Source organism: Argiope bruennichi, chromosome 7, assembly GCF_947563725.1.
Source record: "Argiope bruennichi chromosome 7, qqArgBrue1.1, whole genome shotgun sequence".
Lineage (NCBI taxonomy): Eukaryota > Metazoa > Arthropoda > Arachnida > Araneae > Araneidae > Argiope > Argiope bruennichi.
In genome coordinates, this window is record NC_079157.1 from 79,519,437 (window position 1) to 79,532,070 (window position 12,634).

General features: G+C 26.3%; 1 protein-coding gene across 1 annotated transcript in view; it reads right to left on the bottom strand.

Annotated features, from left to right (window-relative positions):
- Positions 1–11,643, bottom strand: part of LOC129976732 (nephrin-like) — a 48,869-nt gene extending 37,226 nt beyond the window's left edge. Inside the window, exons 1-3 of the mRNA XM_056090449.1 lie at positions 11,506–11,643; positions 2,947–3,090; positions 1,007–1,128 (exon numbers count right to left, since the gene is read on the bottom strand). Of these exons, the coding sequence (XP_055946424.1) occupies positions 1,007–1,128; positions 2,947–3,090; positions 11,506–11,554 (315 nt within the window). The 5' untranslated portion in view covers positions 11,555–11,643. The remainder of the gene's footprint in view (positions 1–1,006; positions 1,129–2,946; positions 3,091–11,505) is intronic.
- Positions 11,644–12,634: the final 991 nt, after the last annotated feature.

The window sequence follows — 12,634 nt, forward strand, 5'->3', positions numbered from 1 at the left end:
TTTGTTCTAATTGAAGATTACATTTGACTCTAAAAATAAGACTGATTCTAAATTATTGAAAAATATTTGTGTAAAATTCAGTACTCCAATTTGTCTAAGAATTTTGTTCATATATATAACTTTAAACAGTTAAAAAATAAATTAAACTTCTCCCAAACCTGGTAAATAAAACACAACCATCAACAATAATCAGACAGAAAACATTTTTGGGAGGAGGAGGCATAAAAATGTCAAAGAAGTTTTAAAATGTACATAATAAAGGTAAAAGATCATAACAAGAAACAAAAATTGAAAAATGTGAAGAAATTTTATGACTAATGCATACATTATTCTATATTTGAAGATTTTGACTTTTGACTTTCGGATACTTTAACTTTTAAATGTAAACACACATTTTAAAGCAAAAATGGACATTTTTCATTCTGATTTTATATTATTCTAAGTAAAAATCAAACAAACAGTTTTGAAATAAGATCACTGAAAAAATAGAGAGCATCTTTCTGCTTCCACTATTCCACTATTTATTTCCAAATTTATTTAATTTGACAATTTGATTTTTAAGGAACTCTGAATGAGAAAAAAATAATTAAATATAGCTCCAACTTGAGTAATGAATAAAAAATAATACAACTTTTATCTCCATATCCAACAAGTCTGTTTAAAGGAAATGAATATAATGTAGTAAAACACTTTTTTTTAATCATTTATCTTTCTAATTTATTGTTACATTTTTAGAATCTCTGCATTACTATGACAATTATACTGGAAGACAGATTTCCTGAAAGCCATCCTAAAACATTCAGTTGATTAATTCATCAGCAAAATATATTTTATGTCACAAAATTTTCAAGAATAATTAGCTATAAAAAAATAAATTAACATGTTCTTATGTAATAAAAGTTTAAGGTAAGCATTAGAAAAATCAAAAAATTAACTTCTAGACATCTCAATATGAATAAATAATAAATGTAACAAGAAAATTATAACATTAATATAAGAAATATACCTGACACTCAAAATCTTCATCATCTTCCAGTGTTGCATTTATTATTTTCAAATCATATATCCCAGTACTTAAATTTCCAATTAATGAATAGCGTGGGAAACCAGGAATATGTGGATCAAAACCTTAAAAAGTTTAGTAAACCAACAATTAATTATAAATGTCTATATAAAGAAAATTATTTCAAAGCTTATACAACATTTCAAAAAAAAAATCAAATGATTATAAAACACTATTTTAAGGAGCAAAATAAAAATCACACAAAGGGGGGGGGGGGGAACCTTCAATATATCAGTGTAATTTTGAAGGAATAATTTTATAATAGCTAGCAAAAAAAAAAAATCAATTGATTTTGATGAATTAGCATTATACGATGATACATCTATTAACCCCATTCAGTTTCTAATAGTGTAGAGACCTTAAAAATGTTTGTAAACCAACAATTAATTAAGGTGACCATTCGTACTGATTTTACCAGTACAGTACTGGTTTTCAGGGCATAAGTCCTGGTTAGTCATTAAACAAAACCAGTACACAAAAAGTATTGGTTTTAGATTAGAAAACATTAAAACAAAAAAAGTAATAAAATAAAAATAATAAAATTAGAACTGGCAACCCTGATAATTCCATGTGATATCGTCAGGTGTCGCATGAGCAGGACCGCCACGACGTCATACAAGCCAGTGGTGGTCTGATGTACTAACTACTGTGATGTACCTACCTTATTATTATCATGGCGGCAAAACGACGAAAGTGCATATTTAATGATGATTTAAAATTAAAATATACATTTATTAAAGAAAGTAATAATATTGATCCTAGTGAAGTATATTGTGAAAAATGTAGAAGTACATTTTCTTACTTAGTTTTTATAAGTTTCTTATTTACTTAGGTATACAGGTTGGCCATTGGGTGAATTTTTGATAAAAATTTATAAAATTTGGGCGTGGCTGGTCAAAATACATGTTGTCCTGGTTTCAAGTTAAAAAAAAATGGTCACCTTACAATTAATTATAAATTTCTATATAAGCATTATTAATTCTTTGCATTAAAATCAAGGCTGTCATCTATTTTGAAATGTTTGCCTTTTGAATTTGTCATCAATTTGGCAGTTTAAATAATCAATTGGAATATTTACATATGCAGTCTTTCAACATTTCCTTCACTATATTTCTACCTTAGACACCATTTTGCAATGATGAACTGGCATCATTGTGGATATGAAAGGAAATATTAAAAATGATTTTAATGTAATAAATAAATTTTGCTAACATATCATACATTGCTGCTAGCTATTACAAATGTCCCAACTCATTTGAATATTTAAATGCTGGAAAAGCAATCACATCATACATATTTATGCAAACTGCATTCATGCTATAATCTATTGATTTATCATACAATATAATCAGGATAATAATGATACTCAAAACAAAATTTAGGTTCATGGCATGAAGTGCTAATAGAAATATTCTAAGAATATTATAATTTTAATCATATTCAAAAATTTATTTTAATTTTTAATTTAAAAAAAAATCTCTCTTAGAATATTTTTTTGTAATTTAACATCCGTATTGTATTATAACAGAACTCCATACTTTTAAATATTTTTTATTTAAACTAAATCCTTGATGAAAATAAGTATTTTCTTTTTAATACACAAACAAAGATATGTTTTAAGAAATTTTATTTCAGTTATTTTCAAATTTATAGTTTTTTATTTATAACTCATTTTTATAAATATTATAAAATTTAATTTTTTTATTAAAACATTATCAATAATTAGTAGTTGTTGTATGAGATCAATTTGATTAAAACTGATAGATAATTAAATTCTAAGATTAATTTTTAAAATATTATCATTGAAAGAATGCAATTCTACAAAATTTCCGAACTTATATACATCAAGAAAAGAAAAGTAAATAAAAACACTCATAACTTACCTAATAGAATGCCATTTTTAGCCCATTGAACTGTTCCAACTGGGTTTGAAACCTGACATGGCAAAATTATACTCTGGCCTTCAACAACTTCTGCATCAACTGGTGCCACCAAAAAAGACTGAAGTTGAGATGCAACATATGATTCTAGATAATAATTAAAAAATATGAGGGTTGAAAAAATGTATTGCTTAAAGAACAAGCTGAACAAATGTATCGCTTAACTCTTTTAAAAGCAATACATTTTAAAGAAAAAAATATATATAAGAAGTACAAAAAAGTACTTTTATTAGTATACTGAAAAAAAAAATGTGCAACTTCAATAAAAGTCCTCAGAGGCAATATTTTGTATTGGCAAATTTTTTCATTTGGTCATCTTGCCAATATTTCCAATAAGGACCTATATCTCAGCTGTTCAAAAAAAAAATTATCAAAAATATGAATTGCTAAACAAAACTATAAAAGCATGAAAAACTAATACAAATAATTTATACAAATTAGAATTTAACACACTTTTAGGAATTTGTTTCATATGATACTTACTGTAACTTAATTTCTGTATAGCAATTTTTTTCCCAGATAAATTAAGTTATAATTTTGTCTTGCCTTCTATATTTTGCTTTATAATATTTCCCATTTATCAAAATGCTAATAAAGCATGTTTTTATTATTTCAAGCATTTTAATTTTTAATATATTTTATAATTGATTTTTATAAATATTAATAAATCTTGAATTCATTTATATTAAGTTAATTAAAATAGAATTAAGTCATGAATTCTTAAAATATTAAAATGCCATACTGTCATCTGGAATATCGAACTATATAAAATTTAAAAAATAACATAACAAAAAATGAGTAAAAAAATCTTCCTAAATTGCAAATTTACAAATACAAAACAATTCATATTAAATAAATGTATGAAATAAAAGAGGAAAGTAATTCTAACAATTCAGGATGATGAATTTATTTGTTATAATTGAATAAATTATACATTTCTTTAGGGCATAAACATTTTAAAAAGTCTGTATATGTATCTTAAATGTATCCCAAAATTCTAGTAGAAATTGTTTTTAAAAAAATATTTAAGTTCCAAAAATAGACAAATTATTGATTTGATTAGGTAGTAAACTATACAGTTAAAGTATAAACAGTTATCACTACAAATACAAGCTTTTGTTATTTAATGTGTATACTGTATAATGAGCTGCTACTGCTTTTATCAAACTAATATTTCTCTTTCTAAAGTAAAATTAAATAACTAATATAATTTTCAATATTTTTGCCATCCTATAGAATGTTTTGAATGAAAATAAAAGCAATTATTACAAACAACTATTGTTGCAAACTTCTGGGATCCACACATTATTCTAATGATGCATGTTTGTACATGTGTGTGAACGGAACTAAACAATTTGAACATGCTAAATTTAAATACTTCAAAAAGTTTCAATAAAACAAATTGAGTAATTTAACTAGCATATATTATAGTAACCACAAATTAAATAAATTTAATAAAAAATAGTCTTTAAAAATATAATTTTAGTAGTGTACTACTAATATTTTTTTTAATCTGCAATTCATAAATCAGTATAAATATTATGAAATTTCAATACTAATTTTTTGTAAAATATTTTTCTAGTCAGTTAGTACCAATGAGAATTGAATCAAAATTGTATTAAATTAATCAGTTACCTGATAGTTAAGATTCGAAAATAATAAAATAATATATTGACATTAGGATTACAAAAGTAACAAAATTTCAATACCTGAATAACTCGAGAATTGAGTGAAATATCAATTACAAATTTCCATCTTTATAAATATGAAACAAATCAAATAAAAGAATCTAAAAATTATCTGTAACTGATTTATCATTCAGATATTTCAAACTTCAATTTAAAAAAAAAAAAAAAAAAAGTATGTGTATAAAAGTGGTGAAAAAGTATAAAGATAATTGAATTTTATTCTAATCTTTAAAACTAGGAAAGGTCATTTGAAATCAAGACAAAAGCTAGAAAAATTGATAAACTTGCAATCAGAATGTAGATTTTAACTTAAATAGAATATATGTGTTCCAATACTTTCAAAGGGAATTCTGAAGGAGGAGGGAAGGTAATATTATATTATTAACCGTTGTTAAATCATATATAAGCAAAGACGTTTTTTTTCTTTCTTTGTTGTTTTCAGATATATTTCCTATGTTAAGATTACAGAGAACTAAATGCAAGAGAAATATCAAAATTCCATGAAGAGGTAAGATGCAAAGATTCAAACCTAAACCAACACTCAACTCTTCAATTTTCCAAGCCCACAAATATAAGAATATTGTTAACAGATATCATCATCACCAAGTGCACTTATATTTTAAATAGAATTGAATCTTAAAACCAATTTTTTTCAGCTCTGCAGTCAAGGCTGATATGACCCCTGAATAAGAGCATTCAATTTTATTTTTATGTTTAGAGAGAAACAGAACAAAATGTGAAACAGTTGTTTTGAAGAATATCATTTATTAGAATATATTCAACATTAGGATCATTTAATAGATCATATTCATCTCAAAACAATTTAAAGAGAAATTTTTAACAACAATGATCTACATGTAAATAAAATCAATAATTCAAGTTAATTATATCACTATTTACTTGGAAACCATACAAATAAAAGCAAAGGAACTATCGTTTTAAGAGTACAATTTTCTGTACAAATTATTTCAAATAAAATTCATGCAAGTTATTCAGTTTAAAATGCCATTGTTAAAAGTTCATGTTCATTCATTTGCTCTCAATTTCCGAAAAATAAGGAATATATACTTATTTTCCTAATAGCATGCTCATTAATGCAATTTACATCAAGAATACTTCTAAATGATATTCATATTTACATCAGCTCCATGCAAATGTATCGCAGAAAAAAAAAAAAGGAAAAAAATTAATCTTCTAATGGCAAAGAGAACAATATAAGAAAAATATCTTATTTTTTCGCTATATTTAACAAAATCATCAACAAAATAGAGATCTACTGTTTGCTACAAATAATTTAAATTGCATAGTTCCGTATAATTTTGTGTTAAAGTGACATGTCAATCTTAGCATGAAATGTTATTTCTTCTCAATAACATGAAATGTTATTGTACAAAGACGTTTTAGGAATATAATTTTCCTAAAGTATATATATTCATGTATTCATATTTAAGAATGAATTTTATTTCAAATTACAAAATTCACCAGTAATTACTCAAAAAAGCTATTGGAAAAAGTGCTTAAGCACATTGTAGAATGAAATGAAAACAAATCGAATTTGCCGCAGCTAATTTTCATTTTTCTGTCACATCGAAATAGCAGTGCTGATTGATTGATTGGATTTAGTAGAACAAATAAAAATAAACATAAATATAATTAACCGTTTAGATCACTTCTAATTAGTTTTTTTTTTTTAAATTCAATTTAAATTCCTATTTTGGAAGATCACATGCATTAATTTGGAAAGAACTTCAATATTTTTGATAATGGCCAGATGAATGAATATAAATTTTTGGCATCTTTTTCTCCAAATTTTCAGTTTCCGCAATAAATAGTAGTTATCATTTACATATTTTTCACAAGATTTATCCTACAAATTCTTATCTTAAATCTTAGAAATAAACTTAATTATAATGATTCTACTGTAATAAAAGTTTCATTTAAATTTTACTTTGAAGTTACACGACACGAGTGCTATTTTTGAACCGGCATCAAAACAGCTGGCATTTCATATTCCAGACTTCATAGTCACATCAATATGAGGGTATTTGGCCAAAGGCAGCAACGTGCTATAAATTCATAAATACATCATATTCATATTCATAGAAATAGCTCATACATGGCGAATCTTCAATGGAGTCGAGTCCGCGCGTCCTTCCTCCCGAAAGAAGATCGTTTGTCAAACCTTTCAAGTTGGAGTAATACAAATCTTTAAAAGGAATCAGCATTCGTCTCGGTGAACCCACAATAAGTGAGCACGGTCTTATAAATCATTTTTAGTTTAGTTTTTAAAATTATTAATTTTGCTACTTGCAATTTCGTTGGTTTTTGCTTTATTTTTCCCCTTTTTTCTTATAGCAAAGGAGTTTCTTTTCACTATTGATATTTTTCAGTTAAGGTTTGTTATTTACAATGAATATGCTTTCATATTACCTTCTATTTAAATTCGAATGAATAGTGTGGTGAATAGCATATAAGCCAGTTAACAACTCTTCTACCCAAACGATCGTTTTGGTACAATGGTTTAGTTACTGGACTGCTAACCACAAGGTCCCAGGTTCTATCCTTCGCGCATCCCCAATCGCTTCAATATCAAGTTTTAGTTCTTCGAATGGTTCGGAAACGGAAGTAAAAGCAAAACGAACATCAAATATTCTACAATGTTATAAATATAGTGCAAAATCACTGTGACCTCGCAATGAAATCTCAATTTGGGGATTGGACGCTTCAGATTTAAGACCGATTGCACGAAAATTCGCTTTTTAATCTGTTCAAAGAAAGTTTGTCTATCTGTTTGGATATTAGTTAACATGATTACTACAAAACGAAGAGAGCTAGATAGATAAGATTTGGTACACAGATTTAAAATTTGTAATGTCACCTATGAAATTTTGACCGAAATCTAACGACAGGTTGATTGTCTATCGGTCTGTACTTTCAGAAGCGTGTAAGAGCGATAATTCGAAAACTCAATGATTTAAATGTATCAAATTTGGTATGAGACTTTGAAACTACAATTGCAATTTTGTGTCAAATCTTTGTTCCAATCAGTTGAGAAAAATGTGTATAAAGCCCAAATTTGATTTTCGGGTACTATTAACTGCATGACAGGGATAAAACTCCAAATTAAAAACGCCAAATTCACGCAAAAAATATTTCGTTAACTATTGTAAGCCAGTGCCATGCAAGGCGTTCCTAGCATGACAAGTTTATTTGAGGGTATACAAGAAAGTTTTTGGGGAAATCATTCCTGCTGGTTTATTACTTTTAAGGAAATAGATGTCTCAAATCAAAAATTAATAACATATCAAATTATATGAAATCTTTTATTTTTCTTTTGCAAGCATACCATAAATCAGCTATTATGGACTGTTTCACGAAGTTAGAATCTGCGAATTCTTACAAATTCCTTATCGAACTTTTTGTATATCATTTGATTTGGGTGACTTCACAATAAATTAATTAAATTCATATATATAACTATAAATAACAATACGAGATATTCCCACCCTGTCTTTGCGTTGGAAATAATTTGAACAACCGAGTCGCCAAGGAAATTAAATAGGAAAGTGTGGTGAAACAATAATAAGAGCTCCCTTTACGGTGCAACTCATACACCAACCTTTCATTCAGAAATACAACTCGTTATCAGGGTGAAAGTAATTCACCCCACACCATTATTATATTCATCAAGAAAGCGAGAAACAGTCACTATACAGGAAATTTCTCATCTCCATATCAGAAATGCTTTCCAGTGTAATTTAATTTTAAATAATAGTAAATTAAATATTAATCATAATTAATTATAATCGAAGCCAATTCAAATTTGATGATTTCAGATTATTCCGAAATTATTTTTTGATATGCATTTAGGTATATTAAATTGCACTATGTAAACACATCCAAAAAATCAGACAAAAAGTATAAATCGAAGATTTAATTTCATTTGTTTAATCTACGTCCCATTTTGAATTTACATGGTAGGATATTGAAGATGAACTTCATAATTTAGAACCTTAACCAAGAGACGATAACTATATCTGAACTTAAAATGCAATTTTCAAAACTTCCATATCATACCCATTTAAAGACATCTGACATATGACATCATGTTTCTCGAGAGTTAGAGCAACATTCAAGATACAGATCTGTTCTGATTGCTGTTCTTCAGAAATTTTCTCAATCCTACAATTTCAGTATCAATTACAACTGAATATACATCTTGTAAATCAAATGTCTTCCCTTTAGTGTGGCTTGGAAGCTTAGAGAATGAAATACTAGTGCAGTTGTTATTTCAGCTTATTTGACCAAAGTTCAAAATAATATGATCATCATCAGTAGTGAGTTTCAAAACCGAGAGGTTTTTGTAATGGATAAAATTGTATTTGACCTTATAGTCTAGTTGAACTGTTTTTAGAAGAAATATATATATATATATATATATATATATATATATATATATATATATATATATATATATATATATATATATATATATATATATATATATATATATATATATATATGACAACAATGTTTTTGGTTTAACTTGCTGCGTTGTATGCTTCCACCTGGATATGCTACTCTATAAGTAAAAGTAGAGGGGAGAGAGCTAGGTAATATAGAATTTTTTTTTTTTCGTTTAAATATAAAGCTATTAAACTGAGGGGTAAAACTTAAATTACAATGTTACAGTAAAAAAAAAATTATATAAAAGTGCTTATAAAATGAGCTGTCAAATGTCATAATAGCTTAATTAGATCAGGAGTAGCTTTTAAAATTTTTTAAAGGGAAAAAAAACTCTTTCTTTCATTCTTTTGTTAATTGGAGCAAAATTCCACTTAAGTATGTGTAATACAGAAAAATAATTCTGCTAAAAATAAAAAAAATATATTAATTTATGCCGACCGATTCACAAAAAAAGTGTTAAATAATAGTGTTCAAAAGCGAAATAAATAAAGGAAAATGAAAACAAGGTTTGATAAATGAGATGAAATGTTAAAATTCAAATTTAATTTTTACTCTTAACCCCCCCCCCTCTACTTTTTGAATGATGATATTTGCATAATGATGCTATTTGAAATCTTAGAGTAACACTTTTACAATATTTTTTTATTTATTTATTTTAGATTAATATTTTTAATATCGATACTAAAAATTGTACCAGATATTACTTTTTATGTAATACATACTTTCATGGAATTCCAAAAATCTTGTTGCAGTCACAATAACGATTTTTAAAATATGCTTTATAAAAATTTACTCCTGATCAAATAAAATTATTATAATTCTCTACGGGTCATTTTAAAGGTACTTTTAATACCTACTTTGTAATTTAAGTTTTTCCTCTCGGTCTATCAGTTTTTATTTAAAACTGAAAATCTGGTGTCTCAACTTCCAGTCTTCCCTCCACTCCTTATTCGATAACATATCCGGATGTATACCTACAAGCCTGTTTTGGAAAGATCAATTTAAAATCGGCGTACGGTAACAAATAATAAGCAAGATGGTATTTGCATTTTTTCAACCAATATCTGGAGTGTACGGACTGGAAAGTACAAATTAAATATAATTAGTTCTGCTACATATAGCTTTGACTGCAAATTGAAAATTTTTATACTTCGAAATAAGAAGTGCAAGTGAAAGTCCTATTCCCCAATTGATGATAAAATAAAGTTTTTTTTTTAAATTTTAATTTGCGCAAAACTATGCGATTGAATGGTTTGATGGAGCACTGAAATTAATATGACTTTCTTCGTCACAACAATAAAAATATTGCTACAAATTATATATAAAATTTAAAAAGCTATGAAAATAAAATTTGTATCATTAAAAATATTTTTGTTTTTAATTTTTAGTCTGAAGATAGTACAAGAATCATTTTTGTCTGATAATATTTTTAGAAGAACCTGCCATAGAAATCCTTAAAGCTCAATTGATTTTAATTTAATCATATTGCAGCTAATTTTGAGTTTTGTAAACTTGACTGTGATTTTTATTGTCTGGAAGAACACGGGAGTCAAATTTCATCAAGATCAGACGAAAACTCTAGATTTGTATAAAAGAATATACAGCAAGCATTAAACTTTATATAGAGAGATTATTCTTAAACAAAAGCTCTACATTCAAGCAATTATCAGGCAGTATATTTAATACAAAATACTTAAGATATCCACGGAGCACACATACAAAATATTTGACAAAACAATTTCATAAAAAGATTGTGGACTCTATATCTTCAGATCAAATTTACATAATCAGTTTCAAAATTTCAAATAAATTTCCTTTTGATCAGAATTTATAACTAATAATCATTCTTATTTCATTTTTGAATAGTTTGGTTACAGTGTATATTTAATTTACCATAAAATTCATATATTATAATTTTAACTATAATCATATATTTAAATATACTAAAAATAATTTAAATTTGATGCATCAAAGACCGAGATGTAATTTATTTTAGCGATATTATATCATAATAGGACAATTCAAAATTGGCAAACATTTTTTCATATGAATTTAAAATGATGCATAAATTGGAATGCATTCATATATTATTTCTATAATTTCATTTTGTTCAACGAAAAAAAGGATCTAAAATATTGTGTAGAATTTTAAATTTTCAAATAAAACATTATTATTGAAAAATATACTTAATTCTTCATCTAAGGCATTACTACATCAATAATTAAAATGTATTTTATTACAGATCGAAACACGTGGAAACAACGTATTTTCTTTTTTCTATTATTTTAGTTTATTAGAACAGTTGCTATTCTTATAAAATTGATAGAAATTTGGAAGATCCACTTACCTTGAAGGATAACGAATACGTAAATAACGTTACGTATTAATCTTGCCATTCGAAAACCAATGAATAATTTTTAAAATGTGTTTCTTCCAATTGCACTTAAATAATTATATTTCCCTATCCGTTAGAAAAAGAATTATTTCAGAACGATCCAAGAAAAGCAGCAGGAATAAAGCATAAGTGCAGCACGTTCTGGAGACAAGCACGGAACGGAACCAACTGTAATTAGATCGTTTGCGTGTTGAATTACACTACGTCCGCGCATGATGACAAATGAACGCTTCCCTAATCCCCTCCTCCTTAATCTTCAGTCTATTTCAAAGCTTCCAAAAAATAGTTTTAAAAATTATTCTACTTAAAAACAATATTTCTTTAGTAATAAATATTAATCAAAAGATTTTTGAAATCTGTTTCGTTTAAGAACAAGAATTGATATTTAAATTTATTGGAAGGTGGTAATTTGGTTTTTAAGTACGATTTTAAATAGTATGCGATTTGTTTTCCATCGTCCAGAGAGTATATTTGTTATTTCTTTATAAAAATTAAACCAAAAATGTGATTTTAAAGAATAAATTTTTTAAATGATGTTAATTAAATCAAGGAGAAAGCACTAGAATCGTCAGAAAAGAAAGAAAGGAAAAATCGATGTTCAGATTTTGATAAATTTTTATTTTTAGACAACTTTGAATTAAAATGTAAGTGTGATATGAGATTCGAAACCACATCTGCGGGCCTTTGACGCCTGTTGGTGTTTTCACTCTTGGGTATGGAAATATAACAGCTAAAAGAAGCGACAAAAAATTTAAATGCAAGAAGAATGAAATTTGATATGTGATCGTGATATAAATTTGTAAATGTATCTGCAAAAGAATGTTGATTTCACTTTATTTGAAAACTTGAGCATGAAACATCCATTGTTTTGTTCCCATATAATAATGTCTAGAAAAAAAAGAAAAAAAAACGAATCCTGTTTCTCTTTTTTTTTCCATTCCCTTTTCTCATTTAGCTGTAAAAATAATAAATAGACTCATTATTATTTCGTGATCACAATGTCTTCTAAACAGACTTAGATGTAATTTCCCTCTCCGTATCTCCATTAATATTCTTAATAAAATAATCATATATAAACAAT